We start from the raw sequence: 22,634 nt of genomic DNA, 5'->3' as shown, positions 1-22,634 counted from the left end.
CAGACTCAGCAACTTAGCGAAGCCCTAAGCAACTCAGTGAGACCCTGTCTCTAAATATAATATTAAAACAAAAAAGGGGGCTGGGGAGATAGCTCAGTTGGTAGAGTGCTTGCCTTGTAAGCACAAGGCCCTGGGTTCGATCCCCAGCACCCAAAAAAAAAAAAAAAAAAAAAGGACAGGGATAAGGCTCAGTTGTTAAGCACACTTGGGTTCAATTCCCAGTACCAAACAAACAAAAACTTTGAGACAATCAGAAAAATGTAACAGTAGATAATTTAATAGCACTAACAAAATATTGTTATTTTAAAATAAGGTAAATAATAATATTTTTTAAATAATAATATTATTTTTGAAAATAATCATTACCTTTCTCCAAATTGCTGAAATATGTACAGCTGAAATAATATGTTTTCTGAGATTTACTTCAAAATAATTTGGAACTCAGGGGATAAATGGAGATTGATTGATTGATGTAGTGCTGGGATTGAACCTGGGGCCCTGTGGATGCTAGACAAGCGTTCTACCACTATCACACTCCTAGTCCAAGTGGAGCCATTCTTGAAACAAAATTGATAATTGCTGTAACAACAAAATGATAACTATATTTTTTTTTAAATTTTGTGGTTGTTTATGGACATGACTTTATTTTATTTATTTTAATGCAGTGCTAAGGATTGAACCCAGTGCCTCACACATGCTAGGCAAGTGCTCTACCACTAAGCTATAGCTCCAGCCTGAAGATTTATTATTATTATTTATTTTGCAGTGCTGAGGATTGAACCCAGGGCCTTGTGTATGCAAGGCAAGCACTCTACCAACTGAGTTATCTCCCCAACCAAGATTGATTATTTTTATGTGCTCATTACATCATTCCTTTTAATTTGTGTATGTTTTGTAGATATCCATAAAAAACCAGTTTTAAAGAGAAAAGAGGAGTGCTGAGGACATAGCTCAGTTGGTAGAGTGCTTGCCTAGCATGCACAAGGCCTGGGGTTTGATTCCCTGGCACCACAAAAAAAAGAGAAAAGAGGAAAAAGGAATTCTGAAGATTGGGGCTGGAGACTGATCTACCTCTGAATTTAGCAACTGTAGTCAAGCAAATGTAATAACAATGCCTTTAGACCGAGCTCAGGGTAAGAGCTGAGAATTCAGGCTCAGAATTGTGGCAATGTCCAAAATACCTGCCCACCTTTGGTATGAGGTCCAGTAGGCTGGCAAAGTAGGCCTTCAGTAAGTGTTTCTTGAACAAGCAAACACACACTTGAAACATGGAAGTAGCATTACATTTGCTCTTTGTGATCTGAAACCCATTCACTTAGACACATCCAACAAATTCCACAAGCCTCTGTGGAAAGTGATATTCTTTATTCACAATTTCTACCCTTATACCCAGTCCTAAGGAGTCAGAGGATTCCTCCCCTGGGTTCAGACTGATTTTTTTTTTTTTTTAATAAGAGTCTGTATTCCAGAAGAGCTGTACTCTAGTTCCCAACAACCTACTACTGGGTCTCCTTTTAGCCCCTTTGAATGGCCTGGCTATTTCTACATTCACAAGCTGATCTCTCTGTCTGAAATGCTTTTCCACTAGCTGTCTGCATGGCTGGCTCCTAATTCTTCATATCTAGCAGGACTTTAACCAGCCATGCTGTCGAAAGAAGATTCTCTATCGCTTCTTCACTGTAATAAATTAAATTATATTTAATATTTAATTTTTTTTTTACTTAATACCAACAACACATTAGGGGCTAACGTACCAAGAATTACCATGACCCAAGTTCATGCTAAGCACTTGCTATGGTTTGGACATAGTTTGAATGTCCCTCAAGGCTTCATGTGTTATTTAATCCCCATTGTAAGGTATTAAGAGGATGGAAACTTAATCTGACAATAGTGCTTAGAGGTGGAACCTTTGGAAAGTGATTAGGATTAAAGTCATCCAGGTGGAGCACCCAAGATTGAATCCTGGTGGTTTTACAAGAAAAGGGAGAGGCAAACCGGGTGTGATGTTGCACACCTGTAATCCCAGTGACTTGGGAGGCTGAAGCAGGAGGATTGCATGTTCGAAGCTAACCTCAGCTATTTAGTGAGGCCCTATCTCAAAATTAAAAAAACTGAAAAAGGGCTGGGGATGTTGCTCAGTGGTAAAGCACCCTGGGTTCAATCCCAGTACCAAAAAAGAAAGAAAGAAAGAAAAAGGAAGTCATACATACACACATGTGCTCCCTTTTCCTGCCATGTAATGCCCAGCATCACCTCAGACTCTGATGTGGTCCTCAACCTTGCACTCCAGGAACTGTAAGCCAAGATAAAGCTCCTTTCTATATAACTCACCCAGGTGTGGTATCGTATTATTGGCAACAACAACAAAAACAGACTAATCAGCATTATCTGAATATCTTGCTTAAATGACAACCATCCCATAAGGTAGGTGCTATTATTACCATAATTTTAGAAATGATGAAAATCAAGACAAAAGGTTACATACCTTACTCATGTCCATAGGGTCATGAGGTAGCTAGCAATCCCACATCTGTAACCACTACACTACACTAATTTCTTAGGTCTTCCCCTCCCCTGCTAATGTCTACCTCCAGACTATGAAGCTCAAGAGAACAATCATTCAGCAAAGGTCTCAGCCCCTATTGGAATAGGGGCATGGCATAAAACAGGTGCTTACTAAGCACTGTGAATGAATGAAAACATTCAAAGTAATACCACATAATGTTTCTTCATACATCTCTGACCTGCCAACCTCTTCCTCACAAGTTCCTAGGATAGGATTCAGCCTCTAAAAGATATCTAACACATCCAGAAAATCTCAGAGCCATAAAGAGCTTTTGTGACAACCCAACTCTGCCCCTCAGTTCTTTCCCAAGGAAATGGCCTCTCTTGGGTCTGTCTCCTACTCCAGAGAATAGACAATCAGGCAAGATGCATAATGGAGGATGCATGGGTTTCAGAGGTCCTAAGAGATGACAGCTGTCAGCAGGCAGATGCCCTACTGGAATGGAACTCCGAGAAGGCCAGGACACTATACTTGTCCTATCTTACAAAACAAATAAACACCCCTTGCCAAATGGCCTATGCCTTCTGGGAACTGTCCAACACCTGAAACATGTTCCTTGAAAACTTCATCACCCCAGCACACTCCTAAAGATTTTATTAGAGACTACAGCCTTCCTTTCCAGTCTCTCTCCCTCTTCCCCCAGGGATGGGGAAGCAAAAATACCTAGCATCAGCAGCCTAGAGACCAGGCCTTTGGCATCATCTTCTGAAGCAGAGAAGGCCTTTCTGTAGAAGACAAATGCAATTTATGGTCACTCCTTCCTGCTTCTGGTTTACCCCAGCCCTTGAAAGTCCTAAGCATCTCTAACATACAAAGTCCCAAGAACCCCAAACTCTATGTCAAGAAACTTCTAAAAAAAGTAGCACTGACAAATGCCACAGGAGTTGGGATTGAGTGGAGGGAACAACATTCTAGCCTAGTAGGCCAATGAGTGTTTCCAAAATGAGGTGGAACTGGGGGCTGTGCTTCATGGAAATGAGAAGGAACAGAGGGAACAGAAGGTGAAATAATATGGAAAACATGAGCTAACATCTATTGAGTGCTTACTTTGTCCTTGGAGCTTTCTGTGTTCTTTGTGCTGGACTAAATGTTTTACACATAGTAGCTTGTTGACATCTCACAATCTTTATTATATATACCAGATGAAGAACCCAAGACTAGAGGTGTATATAATCCAGTAATTGGCAGGGTTGGGATCCAAACCCAAGTGTGTCAGACTCCGAAGTCCCACCATACTATGTGTACCAAGTACTGGGGAAATGGCTTTTGTATGGAACAAGAGATCCTTGAACAACACACCAAATGTTCAAGGAGGCCTATGTGCTGAGCAGTGTTGCAGAAAGAATGGCTTAGCATGTTTATGGAAGATGATGGAAGATGCTGGACAGATGGGAATCCTGTGCTCCTAGAAGATCTGCAGGAGGAGGGTGACGCAGCAGCAGGAGTAAGACAAGACAAAAGACAAAAACCAATTGAATGCCAGTTGATGATCAATGGTATTAACCTTTAGAGTAAAGCAAATATCTTCCTCCAGCCCAGTCCACAAAACTCACACTAAGTGCCAACTGGATGTTATGCCCTGCCCCAGGCAGCCTAGCCTCTCTGTTTCTCCTTTTCCCACAATGAAGTCAAAATCAGATTGCTGAGAGGCTCCAAGAGCCCAGGACCCTGAAGTGTTCTCCCCTCATTCCCTGGAAACTTTTTTCCTCCAGTGCTGGGGGCTGAACCCAGGGCTTCATGCATACCAGCAAACACTCTACAACTGAGCCATGTCCCTAGCCCTCCCCTCATTCCCCACTCCACTCACATAAGTAAACTTTTCTTGTAGTTTTATGTTAAAATAAAATCTATAATAATTATACTTTAACTTCAATAAGTTTATATTTTAATAGAATTTGTTTTCACTTGACTGGTCTAGTTTGTAAGTTAAACAATAACTGAGCTCACTTTTAACATCAAAAGTTTTTGATGAGAACATTTCTACAGTGGGTGAGTCATCTGGCGATCTTCTTCCTTCTGCTCAAAGGTGTCGCTTGGGGGACAGGGGTGGAAACACAGAACCCTGCCCTTCACTACCACCTGGGGGAGGAGAGGGACCTGGACTTAGGACATCACTAACTTGGCACATCTGTTGCAGCTGCGCATGAGGACGTCACTCTCAGGAGCTGCGAGCTGAAGGAAAGGGGAAACCAGCTTCTGGCTACTCTTGTGTAAGAAACCCCGTCCCGACACCCATCCCCCACCCTCGCTGACGGGGATTTGAGACGAATGCTTGTCTATGAACTTCCGGATATGCAGGTCCACCCCTTGCTTTCCCTAACACTCTTTAGGAGACACTGGGCAAGCCGGCGGTTCAGAGTTGAGAACCACCCCTCGCTAAACTGGGTCAGCGATCCCAGGAAGGCTCAACAGGCAGGCGAATGCCAAGACACGATGATTCCAAAAGCCTTGGAGTGGGGAGGTTTTTTCCGCTTAGCTTCCCTAAACAGTGCCACAGGACAGCTCTCTGGCTACGTCACCATAAAGAGAATTATATGAGCATACTTCGCAAGAGCCAACCACTCCCGAGACCCCCTGCTACAAACTACATGACCAGCATAACCCGGAAGAGGCAGTCGAAGCAGATGCGAACCACTGTAGTCCTCAAAGCCTTGTTTATGTCTGGGCCCACAGCGAGTCGCAGCTGTAGGCAGATCCCCTTCTCTCCCGCCCGCCATCAACTCCCGGATTCCCAGAAAGACACCCCCCCCGTTTCCGGTTTCCAGGCCCAGGGCTGCCTCCAGCCTGGCTTTTCAAGGCCTCTCGGCTTGGGCCCGCGGCTCACCCTCGAGCGTCTCGCACTGCACTAGGTTGAGGTAGTCCGCCTGGCTGAGCACCCCGGCCTTCAGGCCGCGCACCAGTCCTTCCAAGTAGCCATTATCCACGTTGAAGTAAAGCTCCGGGAAGAACGACATGGCTGCGGCGGGGTCGCCGGGACCAGAGAGCCCCGACCGGCCGGCACACAACGTAACTACAAGATCAGCTGACGCGGCGCCCGCAACGGGCTGTCAAGAGCGTCAGGTGACGTGCAAGGGTCGCACGTGACCACAATAGGGCGGGACTCTGAGAGGCGCCCAGCTTCCGGGTGGTTTCTGCAGCAAGCGCAGCGCAGGTGTGAACTGCAGGCGGCCCTCTGACGCCTGCGCGCTGAACGGAGATGGGCTTCCTCCTCCCCAGGGTGAAAACCACTTGATGTCTGAGGACTACCGCATGGTGGCGCCCGTGGCCTCAGGATTCGATGGGGGCCCTCTTCCCGCGGTTAGGTGCACCAGTACCACTGCAGAAGCTCGCTGGGTAAAGGTGGATGGAAGTGGGAGATGCTTCCTATACTTGGAAAGGTTCCACACTGTTGAGTCTAACCCAGGGGAAAAGAAGTCTGGTGGGACGGACTTTGCAGAAGGTCACGCTTAATTAGCCGTAAGTGAGCCCTGGAGCTCATACTTATTCTCTACGTGGGAGTTGCAGCCCAGTGGTGTGCTGCGACCAGCTGTCCCGCATTTGTTGTACAAGATCTTCCAGGGTTGTAATTCGGCCCCCTTTTGCTTCCCGTAAAGGTGCCTGGTGCTCTAAAAGCGCGCGTGTATGTAACTCAGATAATGGGGTAGCCCAGGCCCCTGGGGTAAAGGCGTGTGTGATTTCTTGCTTGGCGACATCCCCGCCCCTGCCGTGAACCCAAACGCCCCTCGACGACCACGTTCGAAATAACCACAGCTTTGGGATTGACCCCATCCTTTATTTGTATCCCCCGTCTCTGCTGAAACGTCAGCTGTCAGCCCGTTAGGTGCGGCTGCAGGGGTTGGTGGCCGTACCCAACTTGCGGCAGTAGCAGAAGGCGTTGAAGAAGCGGCAGTAGCATGTAGCACACGGGTCACAGCATGGTACCTGCTGTCCCAGGCAGGACTCATGCAGCCTTACACAGCGGCGCGGGGAGCGGGACTCGCGGTTCTGCGGGTCTAACATCTGCATTGGTTGGGAAGCAGGAGGGTGAGCACAAGCTTCTGAAGGCAGGTTCAGGCACCCCACCTGCCCCAACCTGTGCAAGATGGCAGTGGAGAGTAGCGAGGGGCGCTCTGCTGTGTCGCCCCTTGTGAAGGGGTCCAGAGGTGGGGAGAAGGGGTGATTGATACCTGAAGCCCCCGTGTCTGCCACCTGACCCTTTCCCTGAGTACTTACCTCTGCCAAAGCTTCTGCCTTTTGTAGCAGAGCCTCTTCTGCTTGCTCTTCAGTGGTCCTCTTCAGTGGGGCGTGCAGGCCTAGGCCTGAGGCAGAAAATGTGAGAGCAGGACCCGCATACAAAAAGTACCTACCTCCCAGAGGCTGGGATTGGGAATGGGCAAAAAGGGCTTATGCCAGGCAGGCAAGTTTGTGGCCAGAGAGTATTCAGGACCCATGCAGCCCACCCCTGCCGTACTGACCTGGTAACTCTGGTAGCAGAGCCTGGTCAGGCCTTCTGATGCCTTCCAGGGGTGCCAATCCCATTTGGGCCCCAAGTGTGGCTGGCAATGCCAGCAGCAGGGCACAGCTTAGCAACACTGCAGTCAGCATAACCTGGTTCATGGGAAAACCCACCACTTAGTCCTTCCTCATCCTTGGAGAACCTTGTAGATGCCTGGAGAATAGGATTCACCACCCAACCTGAGGACTTACCTCTGCTTGCTCGTCCTTGCCTTAGAGTTCCTGGCCACCTGTGCCCTTAGTTTTTATGGCAGAGTCTAATGAAGGACCCACACGTGACTCTCCCCTACAGTTAAGGCATGAGGGGCCCTCTTAGAGGGTGGGGGCAAGTTCAGGCTTCACTCTCTGAAACTCAAGACTTTGGTGCTCTACTAGAGGGATGGTCATCTCCAGTTTTGGATGAGGCCTCCAGGAACCAATTAGTGTCTGGAAACAAGGTATCCAGGCTCCCAAAATTTCCACAGGACCAGGACCTAGGGGATGGACTGGGCTGGAGCCATTAGCAATAACAAGGCAGGCGGCCCCGAGAGTTTAATTTAATTTATGACCCCGGAGATGCTCACTCAGCCCCTATGAAGCATGTTGTTTCCTTTGTTTCCAGGAACTCGGGTCAAGGACATTAAAGGGGCTGGTAGGCCATTGGCTGTTGTGGTGTAGAGGTGGGGTACAGAACCAGACCTTAGGTTTCTTTGAGGAGAGAGGGGTGGAAGAAGTCCACCTAGCCAAAAGCAGCCCTTCCGACTACATCTCTGGCCCTGCATCCCCTTCCCCATATCTCTCCAGGCTTCTCCAAGATCCCCACCCCTTCTCCTGTCCCCAAATCCCTTTCCACCCAGGGTTCCTGGAAACTAAGGGAGCTGAACGGACTGTTCCCTGGGTGGGCAAGTAGCTTCCGAGTAAAAAGCTTTCAGGCCGCCTGCCTCATTAGTGCTAATGGCTGCTCCCTTCTGCCGCTGTTGTTAGGCCTCTGCCCACGCCTGGTCTTATGAGCATGAGGCTGTGGTGAGGACTGCCCATTTGTGGACATGGCAGGACACATAGGCCCTCACCTGCTCCTGCCTTCCCTCACCCCTCTGGAGAACTTTTTATCTCACACTTGCCCATCTGGTAAAAGGATGCAGGCTGAATCAGTTTGGAGGGCCCAGTGCACAAATTGGGCTGGCCCAAGCAGCAGGAGAGGATGAAGGGGCTGTCAGGATTTGCAGATCAAGTCCACACAGGCTATTCTGAGCAAGATGCCTAAAGAAATACTCCTAGAAGCAGGAGGAAATCAGATGCCCATATGGCAGCCTTTGCCTGGAGTCAACACTAATAATTGGCATTGTGTGCCATCTTCACAGGAGGAGGCTCTGCAGAGGCGGACCTATGGCAAGCTCCTTCCACAGATGGATACTGTGTCCATGCTGGGAATAGGTTGGTATCACTTGTAGTTGTTTTCAGGGTAACAGACCTCGGAGCTCAGAGGGCCACTTACAGCTGCCTGAATGTGGGAGGAGACACTGAGGAATCAGGGGAAGCCCCTCTGAGGAGGCAGTTTCTGAACTGAATCCTTAGGATGATGCAGTTAAGATCCAGTCCCCTTTTCTCCCCTAAGAATGTTGTTGGTGGTTTGTTGACTCTTTCACAAAGTAGACCTGGTATTGAGGTCTCTCTGGCAGCTGGACTGACCTTTCTATCCCAGAGGCTGTAACCAGGCCTGGTGGCCCACTCAGTGCATTCTCTGGAATGTGCAGGGTAAAGATTTCAGGCACCCTGGTGTGCTTCCATCCTAGTTGGATCAGTGGGGCTCAGGAAGGGCAATATATCAAACATACATGAGGCACTTTGCCCAAATTCTTGTGCCTGGCCACATCCCTGAAGATTCTGGCTGACAAGGTGGGAAGCAGGGAGGGACTGTATGTTGATTGGAAAGGTGCCCCAGTGACTCTAAGTACCTGAATGGGCCTACTCAGCACCCATCCTAAAGAAAGCATTTCACAGCTGGAGCAGGGCCTCTCCCCAGCACTCAGATGTCTTCACCTGCACGTGTGCACACAGATGTATCAGCCCTGTGGCAGCAACAGACAAGGGCCAAAGCACAGATGGGGAAAACCATGACCCTGGTCAGGTTCAGTGGAGGGGACGTCCCGATCAAGCAAACCAATCATCAAAACAGGGTGGTAGCTGGTTGCAGGGGCTGAAACCTGTAATCTCAGAGGTTTCACAGAGGCAGGAGGATGGCAAGTTTGAAGCTAGCCTTGACAACTTAGTGAGAACCTGTCTCAAAATAATAAAAAAAAAAAATTAAAAGGACTGGGCATATAGCTCAATGCTAGAGCACCCCTTGGTTCAATCTCCAGTACTGGGGTGGTGGGTGGGTATGTAGCTCATAGTTTGGGAGGCTGAAAACCCAAATGGCATAGAGTAGCAGACTTGGCAAAGGTCCCATTGCAGATGGCAGGAGTGAGTCACATCAAGTGGTCACATCTCCAATGGGAAGCAGAGAAAGCTGCTGGGGCCAGGCTTGCTTTTTTTATAAGAATCCTCTAGCAAGAACTCAAGGGGTCTCAGGAGAAGGTAGTTCCCCAGTGACCTTGGGATCTCCCACTAGGCCTCACCTCTGAAAGTTTCCACCACCCCCCCAATACTGCCACCCTGGAGACTAAGACTTTAACACATGAACCTTTGGGAAGACACAGTTAAGCCATATTCAAACCATAGCACCCAGGAAAATGGAAAATGATAGAAACTTTTTTGGGGGGGTGGGGGTACCAGGGGCACTCAGCCACTGAGCCACATCCCCAGCCCTATTTTGAATTTTATTTAGAGACAAGGTCTCACTGAGTTGCTTTGCACCTTGCTTTTGCTAAAGCTGGCTTTGAACTCGTGATCCTCCTGCCTCAGTCTCCTGAGCCACTGGGATTACAGGTGTGTGCCACTGCGCCTGGCTGATAGAAACTTTTTTAAAAATGTGTAATATATATATATATGTATATATATTTATACATATATATGGACAATGGACCTTTAATTAATTAATTATTTATATGCTGTACTGAGAATCAAACCTAGTGCCTTGCACGTGCTACACAAGCACTCTGCCACTGAGCCACAACCCCAACCCAGAAACATTTTTTTTGTTTTGTAAGTTGGTCCAGCTTTATTGAAATCTGTTATAGAAGACACAATTCAAATAAGAATCACAGTCTTTGGTTTTAAGGCCTGTAGAATCTGAGTTTTTTCATCACACAAGAATACAAAATATATTAGTTCAAGCTACATTGTAAAAACAAATTCTAAAAATGAATAATGTTTGCAAATGGTTTCTTCCTAAGCACTTAACAACTGTTATAGCTCTTTAAAAAATTAAAAGTTTAGAATTTAATGAGAAAACCCACATTTATTGTAACATGAAGGCTGTTCACATTCAGCCCCAACTTTCACAAACTACTGGAAGATACTTTGAAAAAAAATTCACATTTTTTACATACCAGGGAAAATTATACTCACATATAATATTAGAAATCACCTCTTGCCTTACAAATGCAAAATAAATTCTCTAGACTCCCCTGGCTTGAACCATAGTAAGCACAATTTGGGAAAAATAAAAAAGACTTCAGTTTGAGAAGTAGCTGAAATAGACACTTTCTTTAGGAAACCTTTCTCTGTTTTTGTGAAGCATTCTCTGTCATCAAGCTCTTTTTAAAAAGAACCCATTCTATTCCCAGGACTACAATTAAAACGGAAAGAATAAATCTGATGACCTTTACAGCAAACTTCATCATGTCAAGGCAATCCTTTAACACATGTCTCCTGATATTTCATTCCATTTCCTACTAGTGTCTTCCCCCACCCACTAGAATATGTGAGGTTTTCTGTATTGCAAACCCTTGCTTTGTTGTTGTTGTTAGCTTTAGGTAAAACATCTTTTGAAAAATTTATATAATTCTTCAAACCCTGCACCTACTTTTGTGCTGTGTAAGGAATGAAAGTAGGACATGTCCCTGGGACCATCTCAGGTTTACTTACTTCTATACCAACTAGTTAGGAAGCTCCCTTGACCCTTTAAAGATTAGAATTCAACATAAAAAACATTCAGTTGTCAAACACCTGTTGCTAATTTAAAACAAAGCTATACCACATAGCAAAATTCCATTTATTAAACTTTATCTCGTGCAAACTTAAATTTTAAAAAATATTCATTCCAGGCCCCAGTGTAGATCATGAACCTACTTAAAATACAAACATGGTAAAACAAATTATTACATTTTTCCATTTTCCTTTAAAAAGTGTGGCATTTTTGGCTGACGGAATAATCAACATTATAGATCAAATCTGTTGCTAAGGAACACTTTGTGTTGTTGGGGAGGGTTCTGGGGATCTAACCAGGGCTTTGAACATGTGAAGCAGGCGCTGTACCACTGAGCCACATCCCCAGCCCCAAAGAACACAATTTTAGACCTGGTAACTGAAAATCATCTGGTAACTTGACACATGGCCAATATTCTAAGATTAGAATTAAAGGCATCCTTTTGTATTCTGTCTGTCCTTTAATAATTTTCAGGAGAAACCATGTGAAGGCTTGCAGCTCAGTAGACACTGATCAGACTGTGGGTAATGTTCTTCAACAAACTCAACAGGCCAGTGGAGGGAGTTTTGCACTGATGGGGCTCTCTCCTCTCACTACTTTTGTGCCAGTTTTCCATAGCCACCTCTCCCAGCATCATAGTCTTGTCGATACTCATCTCAAACCTGGCCCCCTGATCACCCATGTCCATACTGCCTGCCCTCCTTAAAGCCTGCATCCCAGTCTGTGCGAATGATCCAGTCATCCAGACGTGTTCCATTTATATACTGCATGGCATTTTCTGCATCTGCTCTAGAATAGTATTCCACAAAACAGAATCCACATGCTGTTTTTTTTACTTGATCCAGACCCATAATGATCTTCTTTATGTCACCGCTTTTGCTGAAAAGTTCATAAATTTGTTCTTCAGTTGTGTAAAAGGAAAGATTTCCAACAATGTACAGCTTTTCTTCAGTAATTTTTCTTGTTCTTCATTATTACCCCGGAAGTGCTGGTCCCAGTACTGGCTCAGCTCCACATAGGAGTCGCTGCGCAGCGCCTTCAGGAGGCCACCCAACATAGTGCACAAAGGTCGACAAGGATGCGGCAGCTCAGGAAACAACCAGAGAGCAGCGGCTGTGGCAGAAGCGGAAGCCCAACCCAGAAACTTTTAACGTAACAAAAGTTGATAAATCAAACCAAATATTGGTTACTTGAAAAGGTGAATATAGAAATAATTATAGATATATGTATACATATTGAGCTATAACAAGAAACCCATAGGTCATGTTTTGGGCCAATTCAGTGGTGGGGATGGGGCTACCTGACAGCATGGAGGACAAAAGGAGCTTGGAGTGAGATAGGGGATAAACAAATGTTTATTTCTTCTTTTGGACTCTACTTAGGTTAATGGGTGGTGTGAGTGATGCTCGGCTCCTATTGCTATGATCTGAGCCTCATACAGTCACAAAGGTTGTATAACATGATGATAGTTACAGATATTTGATGACTGACTCACTGACTGAACCAATTCCGGGGAGCTCCATAGAGGGATAGCTGTCTTCCCAGATCCAGTTGAGAAAAGAGTATACTGATTGTTTACCTGGCTGGGGCCTTTGGGCAAGCTTGCGACAGAACATGTGTTAGGCAGTGTAACTACACAGCATAGTAAAGAGTATGCTGGTTGTGTGTTCAAGGGACAGATAATGTCCCTTGCATGGCACTCCCCAATTCCAACTCAAGTTTCATGACTGAGTAAAAGTCTTCTCCCCAGGAAGCCTTCCCTGGCCAACTCCCACCTGCCTTCTGCTGAGGTAGGTGACTAACTTTGTCCTACAGGCCCTCAGGCACTCTTGTATCAACGTACTCAACCACATCATTTTTTTATGGGGGGAGTTTTTGGTGCTGGGGATTGAACCCAAGACCTCACGCATGCTAAGCAAGCACTCTACCACTGAGCACCATCCCCAGTTCTACCCTGCTCTTTTTAAGATTCCTTTGGTTTTTCATTTTTATTATGGGAAATTTCGGACATACATAAAAGTAACCTGAATAAAATAAGGAAACCCATGTACCTGTCATCCTGTTTCTATAAGCACCAATTTACAAATAATTGTTTCATTTATATTATCTCCCAACTCAGATTATCTTGAAATAAATCCCCAATTTATTATCATTTTATCAGCAAATGCTTTATTATGTTTCCCAAAAATGGTGCTTTAAAAAAAAAAGGTAGATGGGCTGGGGTTGTGGCTCAGTGGTGAGCGCTTGCCTAGTATGTGTGAGGCACTGGGTTCGATTCTCAGCACTGCATATAAATAAATGAATAAAAACAAAGGTCTATCAACATCTAAAAAATATTTTTTAAAAAAAGGTAGAACTGTAACACCATTACCACAACAAAAAATTTAAGAGTTATTCCTTAATGTCATCCAGTATTCATATTCTCTGGTAATGCCAACAGAAACATGTCTTTTCTAATCCACTTGGGTTTTTACTTTTATCTTTTCTAGCAATATATGATGCAATGGCTGGTCCTTACAATTGTCCTTCCTTCTTGCCTATATCTAGTAGTCTATAAAAGGACCCTCTTAGAGCCCATTTCCTCTATGAATGAGCATTAGCACTGTGTGGATGATTTTACTATCAGGAACCAGCCTGATGTTTTCAGGAAAATGTTTGGTTAAAGGACTTTCAGAAATATGTGACATGTTCTAGTGGGGGATTTGGGGGACCTGGGGGTTACAGAGCCTACCTGCTGAGGCTGAGCCTTAACTCCAGAAAGGAGAAACCAGAGAGTGTGGATGTTCTGTGCCAGAGACCATGCATGAGGACAAGGGGTCTTTTTCCTCCTGCAGTATACTTCTCACCCCCAAGAGTACTGTTCTCATTTTGTCCTCTGTGTGTGTGTGTAATGGTGGTTACACAGGCATATACATGAGAAAAATTTCATTAAACTGTACATTTAAGTCTTGTGTATTTGGGGGCAGGGCACATTGCTTAGTGGTAGAGAGAGTACTTGTCTAGCATGCACAAGATCCTGGGTTGGATCCCCAGCACCTCAAAAAAAAAAAAAAAAAAAAAGCAAAGATTTGTATATTTATTGTATATTTTAACTCAATGAAGAACATTTTTTCATTTACTTTATTAAAGATTCATAAAATAATGGATTGTCTAACAATAAATGGCCTCTTAGAGGTTATGATATTGGATACATTAAAGCACTCCATTCCTGAAGGCAGGTGCCCCTTACCTTGTCCTTTAGGGACATTCTGAGTCTGTTCTATTTCCCACCATTGTATTTAAAGAGAAGACCTTCTAGAATGCTCAAAGATTGCTGATAACCCTCCATTCAATGGAGATACCTGTCAGGAAAATAGATATAACCAGTGAGAAGACATCAGTTGCATTGAACCCAAAGCTTGATTCAAACTGTCTTAAACTATAAATATAATTTATTGGCTCAAATAACTGAAGAAGTCCAAATATAGGGCTGGTTTCAGAGAAGGTTTTATTTAAAATCTCTTGATTTTATAGGCACTCAGTGGGGCAGATACAGTTGGTTGCCTCCCCAATGCCCATTCCCAGTCTTGTTTGGAGCAATACCCAAACATAATAACTTCCTCCAATTCCCTAAAAGTTCCCAATGTCCCTGGGATACATTTGTGATACAGGAGACTAATGCTGAGGCCTTCTGGGAAAGCTTGGGCATCCTGGAAAGGCATATAGGGGGTTTCTAAAGATGGAGGGAGCTTCTCAAAAGGAGGAAGTGCCTTCCAGGACAACTTTTGTACAGCTGTTCATGACAGGAATACTAATAGTTCCTGTGGTTTCCAACAGCACAACCTCCAACCTCCCAACCTCCCACACCCTCAGTTTCCTGGTTCCAGGCTCAAGGGATTCAGCCCACTCATTCCCTTCCTGGAACCTAGTCACACCTGAAGAAATCCCAGGAGAACTTCTGGACTGACTTACTCCCTAGAATTGACAAAGAGAACTCCCAACTCTTGGGGCTTCTTCCTTGACCCTTGAATACCAAGGGTCCTTTTACTGCTGCAGTAAAGAGAAAGAAGGAGGGCCTGAGGATTCCCAACTGGGAGGCCATCCCTACCTGGGGTGGGGTTGGGGAGCCCTGGGGTAAGTTTGAATGCATGCCTCCACCTAAGGCAAGAGGAAGCTGGAGTCAATCTACAGCAACTCCCTCCTATCCTTCCTGGGGGCTTGAATGGAGAGTGTAAACTCCTGGTATTTTTGATCAACCTCTACAGTGAACTGAAAGGCCTGGGCATCTCAGAGGTAGATACTAGCAGTGGACACTCCATCAGAGAGCACTGAAGAGGTAAGGCCCACTACAGGGGAAGGGCTCTGAGAGTCTCTGTTTCAGATGTGTCTAAACATGTGGGTCCCCAGAACATGGGACTCACACCAGCAGCAGCAGCAGCAGCAGCAGCCTAACCTAGGAACTGGTGAGAATGTTAATTTGGTCCTGTCTAGATTTAAGGAATCACAAATTCCCAGGACCCAACTGCCAGAGTTTTAACAGATGTTGCAGGTGATTCTGAGTGACTGAGCTTTAAGAATCCTTGTCACTATTTCTAACTCCAAAGCCCAATGCCATCTTTCTCATGTGATATTGTAGTTGAGACCTGGGGCCAAGGAGTAGGGAGGGGCTGCTGGGGTGTCAGAGAGAGGAACATCTCAGCCTCGGGGAACAACAAATGCGTTCTGGCCCTTGGAAGCCAGTGTGGAGACAGGCTCATTCCTTCATCCATGAAATATTTATTGAATGTCTACTGTGTGCTAGAGCCTGGTACAAATACTGAGGGCTTACTGAGTGTCTGGGAGCAAAGGGAGCATGGCTGGGAATGGAACATTAAGAATCCGGCTCCCTTGGGGTTCTTGTGGTCTAACTGACTTCTTGGAGATGCTCCACAGGGAATGACTTGGCCTTGCCAGTCCAGAAAGACCCCTGCTTCTTTCTCTGTGAGCTAAGCCATCAATCAGCATGTGCTGGATGAATTACATCCACTATCAGTGGGGCCTGCAGAGCACACAGCTGAGTACCTGTGGAACTGAAGCCACCTGGCCACATTCTGGCCCATAGCCAAACTTACAGAACTGAACTCAAATCAGGGAGGGGCCCAGAGAAGCTGGACCGCACACCTTCAGGGATCTGAATGTCACCCATTAGTTGCCCATGCTCAGGAAATGACACTTATGTGTGTGCCCCAGGATTCCACAAGGAATCTGCTCCTCCTCCAACCTACCACCTCTTTTGGAGTATTCCTCTCCCCCTTCCATAACCTCTCACACTCCATGGCACTGGGGGTTCTACTATCTGCAGCCTGGACCCCAGAATCCAACCCTCCAGACTCCTTTAGTCAACCATCCTGGGAAACTTGACCAGTGATAGCCCTTAAAAAATGGAATTCAAAGCCATGGACCTCATTTGACCTGACATGTTTTTTTCTTTTTTTTTTTTTCACCCTTTTTATTTTTTATTTTGAGACAGGATCTCACTAAGTTGCTGAGGTTGGCCTTGAATTTGCAATCCTTCTGCCTCAGCCTCCCAAGTCCCTGGGATTACAGGCCTGCGCCATTATGCCTGGCTTTGAGCAGACATCTTTACCAGGCTCCCCTAAGAACCCAGCTGAGTAGCCCTGTGCTCATACTCCTGCGGGGCTATTAGAGAACTGACTTGTAGTGTGCAAAATGGAGTAGGCCATCTGGGTATTCACCCATCCAGAGTTGATGCTGGCACACAGAATGCCTTCCTTGCCTTCAACCAGAACCTGGGACCAGGTCAGTATGTTTAGAGCAGTCTAGAAGAGGAATGAACTGGAAGAGCTATCATCAACCTAAGGAAATCCTAAGTACTGCCAAAATCCCAAGTCTTCCCACTCTTTTTACCTTACTACAGCAGTTAAGACACATTGTGTCTGCAGGCCCAACCCATAATTTTTTTTCATAGAGCATGCAATGCTACAAAGGTTGAAAATGGCAGCTCTCGTCCTGCTCAGTTTTTTCAAGGGATGGATTCTAGCAGCTTTCCCCAGCTGTGACCCAAAGGCCCAGCCCAAAGGATAGAGGTGCAGGCAAGAAGAAATGAGGCCTTGGCAATGAATATTTTCTCCACCTGGCAACAAAGCTGATGATATTCCACAGAAAGGTCTACATGACTCAGCAGAGGAGCAGGTGTCAGGGGAATTGGAACCACATTCCTTCCACTGCCTGGACCTGTTTGTGTTTCCTCCCCTGCCTGAGGCCCTGGGAATAGAGGAAGAGCAGCAGCCCAAGGGCAGGGTCTAAGTCTGGCTAGCAAGTGGAGGGGAGGTCCTCACTTGGCTAAAGAGCAGGAGACCCCACCGTGTTGCTCTAGTATGATAGCTGCATATTGGCTACTGTGGCTACATCCAGTCATGAGATGTCAGAGGCTTTGTGTTGTTGACAAGCAGAGATAGGTCTTTGCCTCTCAGAAGTTCCCTACCTGGCTCTTAGCTAGCTGAATAGGTGCAGGGTCTGTGACATCTTTGAAAAGAGGTACAGTGGGCTTCAGGACTTGCCTGATCCTTCCTCCCCTTAGTCCTTGGGCTTGTTTTTTGCTTGGCAGCCTACCCCCTCCTGGTGGTAATTCCTTACACTACATATTCACTCTGGCTCAAGTCTCAGGGCTTCAGGTCTAGTACCTACTGTTCAAAAGGTCTCCCTTTTCACCATGTCCTCCTCACAATCAGCAATCAGATGCCTCACATCCTGACCCATAGGGAGTGGGCACACTACATCTCCCAGGGGATGCTTACTTGGTTGAGATTCAGAAGTGGATCAGGGTCATAACTGTGGTATAATGGGAGTCTGAGACAAGTGTCAATCAGGTACAGACACCAGGGAAGGAATCAAGTAGGGGAAGGGTATGAAAAATGATCATGGCAAGGGCAAGAGTGACCTTGTTATGCCCTCAGCAAGCTAAAGGATGTGCAGGGTTTGTTCCTGTTTTGCCAGGCACCAGAGCTCTGGAAGGAGAGGAGGCAAGAATAACCCTGGACCACACCATCTTTTCACCCTAGCACAATCCCAGCATGGCCTTTGGCAGCCTCTTTTACCTGGGCTTGGGGCTGTTGGGGTTCTAACAGGACAAACACCAGTTAGGAGGTGGGAGCGTACAGCAGTTGACACCTGTCACCAGGGCACTCTTGGGGTGATACTGGGTCATGGGACTGAGGAGACTTGAGAATCTCTGTCTAGCTGGGCACAGAGGCATATATCTATAATCCTAGTGGCTCAGGAGGCTGAGGCAGGAGGATTGCAAGTTCAAAGCCAGTCTCAGCAACTTAGTGAGACCATACCTCAAAATAAAAAATAATTAAAAGGGCTGGGCATGTGACTCAGTGGTTAAGACCCCTTGGTTCAATCCTGGCACAAAATAATAATAATAAAAAAAAATAATAATAATAATAATAATAATAGTCTGTCTACCCAGCTTCCCTCTACTTGTGGCAGCCTGAAATCATTGTGGATGGAAAAGGAGGCAGGCCCTTATATTCCCATGCAACTAACCTCTCTGCCCACTAGAAATGTAAGAAAGTATGGCCAACTGTTCAAAAGACAATATCCAAAGAGGAGGAGGTGGTACATAGACAAAGTCTCCTGCCTAAAGCTGTAGAAAGAGCTGTTGGAGCCAGGGGCACCATGGCACACGTCTGTAATTCCAGAGACTCAAGAGGCTGAGACAGGAGAATTGCCAGCTAGAAGTCAGCCTGAGCAGGCTGGGGTTGTGGCTCAGTGGTAGAGTGCCTGCCTGGCACATGTGAGGCACTGAGTTCACTCCTCAGCACCACATAAAAATAAAAAAATAAAGGTATTGTGTCCATCTAAAATATTAAAAAAAAAATAAGTCATACTGGGCAACTAATGAGACCTTGTCTAAAACATAAAAATAAAAAGGGCTAGGGATGTAGGTCACTAGTAGAGTATGCTGGGTTCAATCCCCAGAACTGCAAAATAACAACAAAACTTATTGGTGTGTTCAAGAGGGGCACACATGGCTCCTCAGAGGCTTTGGGGAGGAGGAGTGTCTGAAAGAAGACAGTGTTTAGAGTGGGGAGATTTGGAGCTCAAACCTGACATAAAATATGAGCATGCACATAGGGGCTGGCTCAAAAAGAGACAGAGACCCCACTGGAACCTTTTCATTTAGCTAGAAGTCTCCTTTTGTTTCTCACTGTGAGGTTCCTACTTTGGTTCTCTGGCTGCACCCACCATCCAGGTGCCATATTATTGGCAGCTGGCAACTCACAGCTACCCCCTTGTTTGGAATGTTTCCTTTGTCTTAGTGAGATCCTTCTCTCTCAGAACATTATTTCCACCTTGCAGAGATAGGCCATAGCCATGCGTGACCAGTTGCAGGGTCCATGCTGGGTTGCAGGCCTGAGGAGTTGTTTGCATGTCCATTTGCCTATCTTGTTTCCTATATGCCACTGTCTGTTTAAATCCTAGTGAGCGAAAGAAACCTGGCCCATTAATGTTGTCCCATATGATCCAACCCCTCCACAGGCTGGAAACTGCTAAATATGTTCAGAGTCCAAAAGCCATGTCAATTTGTGAATTTGTGTGTGTGCATGTGCATGTGTACATGTGCAAAGTCCCCACTTGTTCCTGAATCTAGGAGAGACAGTTCTTGTTTAGGAGGATGCAGATGGGCCCTTCAACAGAGCAACCAGTTGCTCTTCAAAGTGTTTGGGATGGGAAGCTCTAAGTGAATTCTTGTTATGTAAGGTAGGGGGACTTGGAATCTATGCTGTGGACAGGTACAGCCTAAAAATGCACAAAGAGCCATCTCAGAGCTCAGTGGAAATGCTATTTAGCTATTAGATGAGTATGTGCACAGTGAGTGAAAATTAGGATATGTGTGCCGGGCACGGTGGTGCATACCTTTAATCCCAGCAACTTGGAAGGCTGGGGCAAGAGGATTGCAAGTTTGAGACCAGTCTCAGTAAATTAGCAATGCCCTAAGCAACTTAGTGAGATGCTGTCTCAAAAAATGAAAAGGGCTGGGGATGTGACTCAGTGGTTAAGTGCACCTGGGTTTAATCCCCAGTATCCCCCCCCAAAAAAGATATGTGCATTCTTCTACATTACAATCCAATAAAATAAATAAATAGTTAAATTTAGAAAGAAAAACATTTAAATATTCATGTCTGTAGGCACATAAAAGAGGATTCTGAAGAAGACTCTATAAGGACATATGAAACACCACTCTGGGTGGTGGTCCTGGAGATGTTTGGGATGGGTTTTTTGGTTTTTGTTTTTTACTTGCTTGTATTTCCTGATTTTCTGTAATAAGCACACATTGTCCCCACCCCCCCTTTTTTTTTCCAGTGTTGGGGATCTAATACAGGGCCCCATGCATGTTAGGCATCCTGCTACTGAGCTACATGCCCAGCCCCACATTGCTTTTGTAATGAAAAAAAAGTAAAGATAAAGAAAATAAATGCACGCCCCCTTGTGGTTGTATGTTCATTTCCACTCCCCTTTAGGAAACTCCAGGAGCCTCTCATTTAGTCTCCTCTGTTCAGGTTATGGCCCCACAGCTTTGTCCTCTAAGGGATGCTGATCAGACTTATAAAAATCTCCAGCCCTGTGCCGAATGTCTGCCTCTGCTTCCTGGTGTATTGACTAAATCATAATAAAGCATGTCCCTCCAGGGGTAGTGGACTTCAGCCAGAAACATCCAACACAAAATCCATGACATTAAAATCACACACATGGGCTGGGATATAGCTCAGTGGCAAAGCACTTGCCTTACATACACGAAACCCTGGGTTTATCCCCAGTTCCAAAACAGAAAAGACAACCCCCCCCACCAAAAAAAGAGAAAAATAGGAAAAAAAGTATATCACACACACACACTGAGGACAGCCAATCAGCAGCAGGTACACAGCACAGAGCGAGCCGCCTGACACACACACCTCTGGACCAATAAACAACTGGCTTCCAGATGGGCAGATTGCACTCACGTGTGTGAATCTCACTATTAAGGGTCATATTAGCTATTCAGGTATAATTCAGTAGTGAAATTAGAACTAGTTTCTTGGGCTTGAGATCAGGGCTCTGTGCTCAAAAGGGTTCCATGATCATTTTCATGCTCTGCTGTCACTATCTTGAAAAATCATAGTTTTGATTGAGATACTCTGCATTTCAGTTTGAGTCCCATAAGTCGTGTCCTGGGTAAAATGTTCCCAGATCAGGGCAGAACAAGTGTGATAACCTAAAATAATAACACAAAAAGTAGTTCTCCAAAGAAATGAATTTACTCAGGAATAAATGAGAGATTATAATGAGGGATATGTACACCATGATGAATCACAGGTGCACCTAGGGCAGCAAATGAAGACAAGGGCATTTTGTTTATTTGTGTCATCCTGGGGATTGAACCCAGGGACATTCTACCACTGAGCTACATTCCCAGTTCATTTATTTATTTATTTAATTTTTATTTTTATTTTTATTTATTTATTTATTTTGAGATAGAGTCTTGCTTTGTGGCCCAGGCTGTCTTTGAAACTGTGATTCTCCTGCCTTGGCCTCTGGAGTCATTGGGATTACAGGTGTGCACACCATGCCTGGCAGGAAGACAAGGATTTTTAAAGGCAAAATGAGGAAGGTAACATAAGTTGTTTTGAAATAATTCCCTCAGTTACAAGTATCCAAAAAGGGTGACACTGGTCCAAGGTTGAACAGGAAGTTGCTGGGTATACATCCTTATTGAAGTATGGTAAGTTGTGTAAGGTTGTGGAGGCCTTTATGCAAGGTTATGGTTTTCAGAGAGTCCTTGTAATAGTTTTTGTCATAAATGATTATATATGAGAGCCCTCTCCCTATGGTGTCTTAACACCATTTTGTTAAGATTTGGCATGAGTGACTCCATTTTGGTTCTGATAACTTGTGTATGATGCGGAGAGGGGTACAAGGGATGACTGACATATCATTGATGACAATGATAAGAATTAGTGAACTCTGAAGTTACGTTTTTTGAAGTTTCTTTAAAACATTTTTTTAGTTGTCGATGGACCTTTTATTTATTTGTTTGTTTGTTTGTTTGTTTATATGTGGTGCTAAGGATTGAACCCAGGGCATCACACATGCCAGGCAACTGCCGTTCCACTGAGTCACAACCCCAGCCCCAAAGTTAAGTTTTAAACTTAACTGAAGCCTAATTAATTCATTGTCCACATGCCATCACTCTGCTTTATTTCACTGACACATTTGTAAAAATATTTTGTTTTTTCAGTACTGGGGCTAGAACTCAGGGGTTCTTAGCCATGAACTACATTCCCATCCCCACCCCTTTTTTAAGATTTTCAGACAGGATCTCACTAAGTTGCCCAGGTTAGCCTCAAACTTTTCATTCGCCTCAGTCTCCTGAGTTGCTGGAATTAAAGGTGTGCACCACCATGCCCAGCTTGCAAAGAATTTTTTTATTCAAGCAGTGCCTTTGACAACCCTCAGGAACTCAACACAAATATACACCCA

General features: G+C 45.2%; 2 protein-coding genes and 1 pseudogene across 2 annotated transcripts in view; all 3 read right to left on the bottom strand.

The window, feature by feature from the left end:
• The window catches only part of Atp6v0d1 (ATPase H+ transporting V0 subunit d1), a 38,028-nt gene extending 32,374 nt beyond the window's left edge, over window positions 1–5,654 (bottom strand). Inside the window, exon 1 of the mRNA XM_047529344.1 lies at window positions 5,391–5,654. Coding sequence (XP_047385300.1) covers window positions 5,391–5,520 — 130 coding nt within the window. The 5' untranslated portion in view covers window positions 5,521–5,654. The remainder of the gene's footprint in view (window positions 1–5,390) is intronic.
• Window positions 5,655–6,382: 728 nt separating this feature from the next.
• Window positions 6,383–7,150, bottom strand: Agrp (agouti related neuropeptide). Its single transcript, XM_047529345.1, has 3 exons — window positions 7,021–7,150; window positions 6,779–6,864; window positions 6,383–6,565 (listed from the first exon to the last, which is right to left on the bottom strand). The coding sequence occupies exons 1-3, from the start codon at window positions 7,148–7,150 to the stop codon at window positions 6,383–6,385; spliced, it is 399 nt and encodes a 132-aa protein (XP_047385301.1).
• A 3,047-nt stretch (window positions 7,151–10,197) lies between these two features.
• The window catches only part of LOC124966805 (nuclear cap-binding protein subunit 2-like), a 30,098-nt pseudogene continuing 17,661 nt past the window's right edge, over window positions 10,198–22,634 (bottom strand).

The sequence above is a fragment of the Sciurus carolinensis genome, chromosome 16, assembly GCF_902686445.1.
Source record: "Sciurus carolinensis chromosome 16, mSciCar1.2, whole genome shotgun sequence".
In the NCBI taxonomy this organism is placed as follows: Eukaryota; Metazoa; Chordata; class Mammalia; order Rodentia; family Sciuridae; genus Sciurus; species Sciurus carolinensis.
Note: the sequence above shows the minus strand (reverse complement) of the source record. Positions and strands in the feature narration are given on the sequence as shown.

Excerpts from the sequence above, each read along its gene's own strand:
- Agrp (XM_047529345.1), bottom strand. The coding sequence starts at position 7,150 with ATGCTGACTGCAGTGTTGCTAAGCTGTGCCCTGCTGCTGGCATTGCCA. Across the intron at positions 6,865-7,020 it reads TCTGCTACCAGAGTTACCAG|GCCTAGGCCTGCACGCCCCA; the intron begins GTCAGTACGGCA and ends TTTCTGCCTCAG. Across the intron at positions 6,566-6,778 it reads AGGCAGAAGCTTTGGCAGAG|ATGTTAGACCCGCAGAACCG; the intron begins GTAAGTACTCAG and ends CAACCAATGCAG.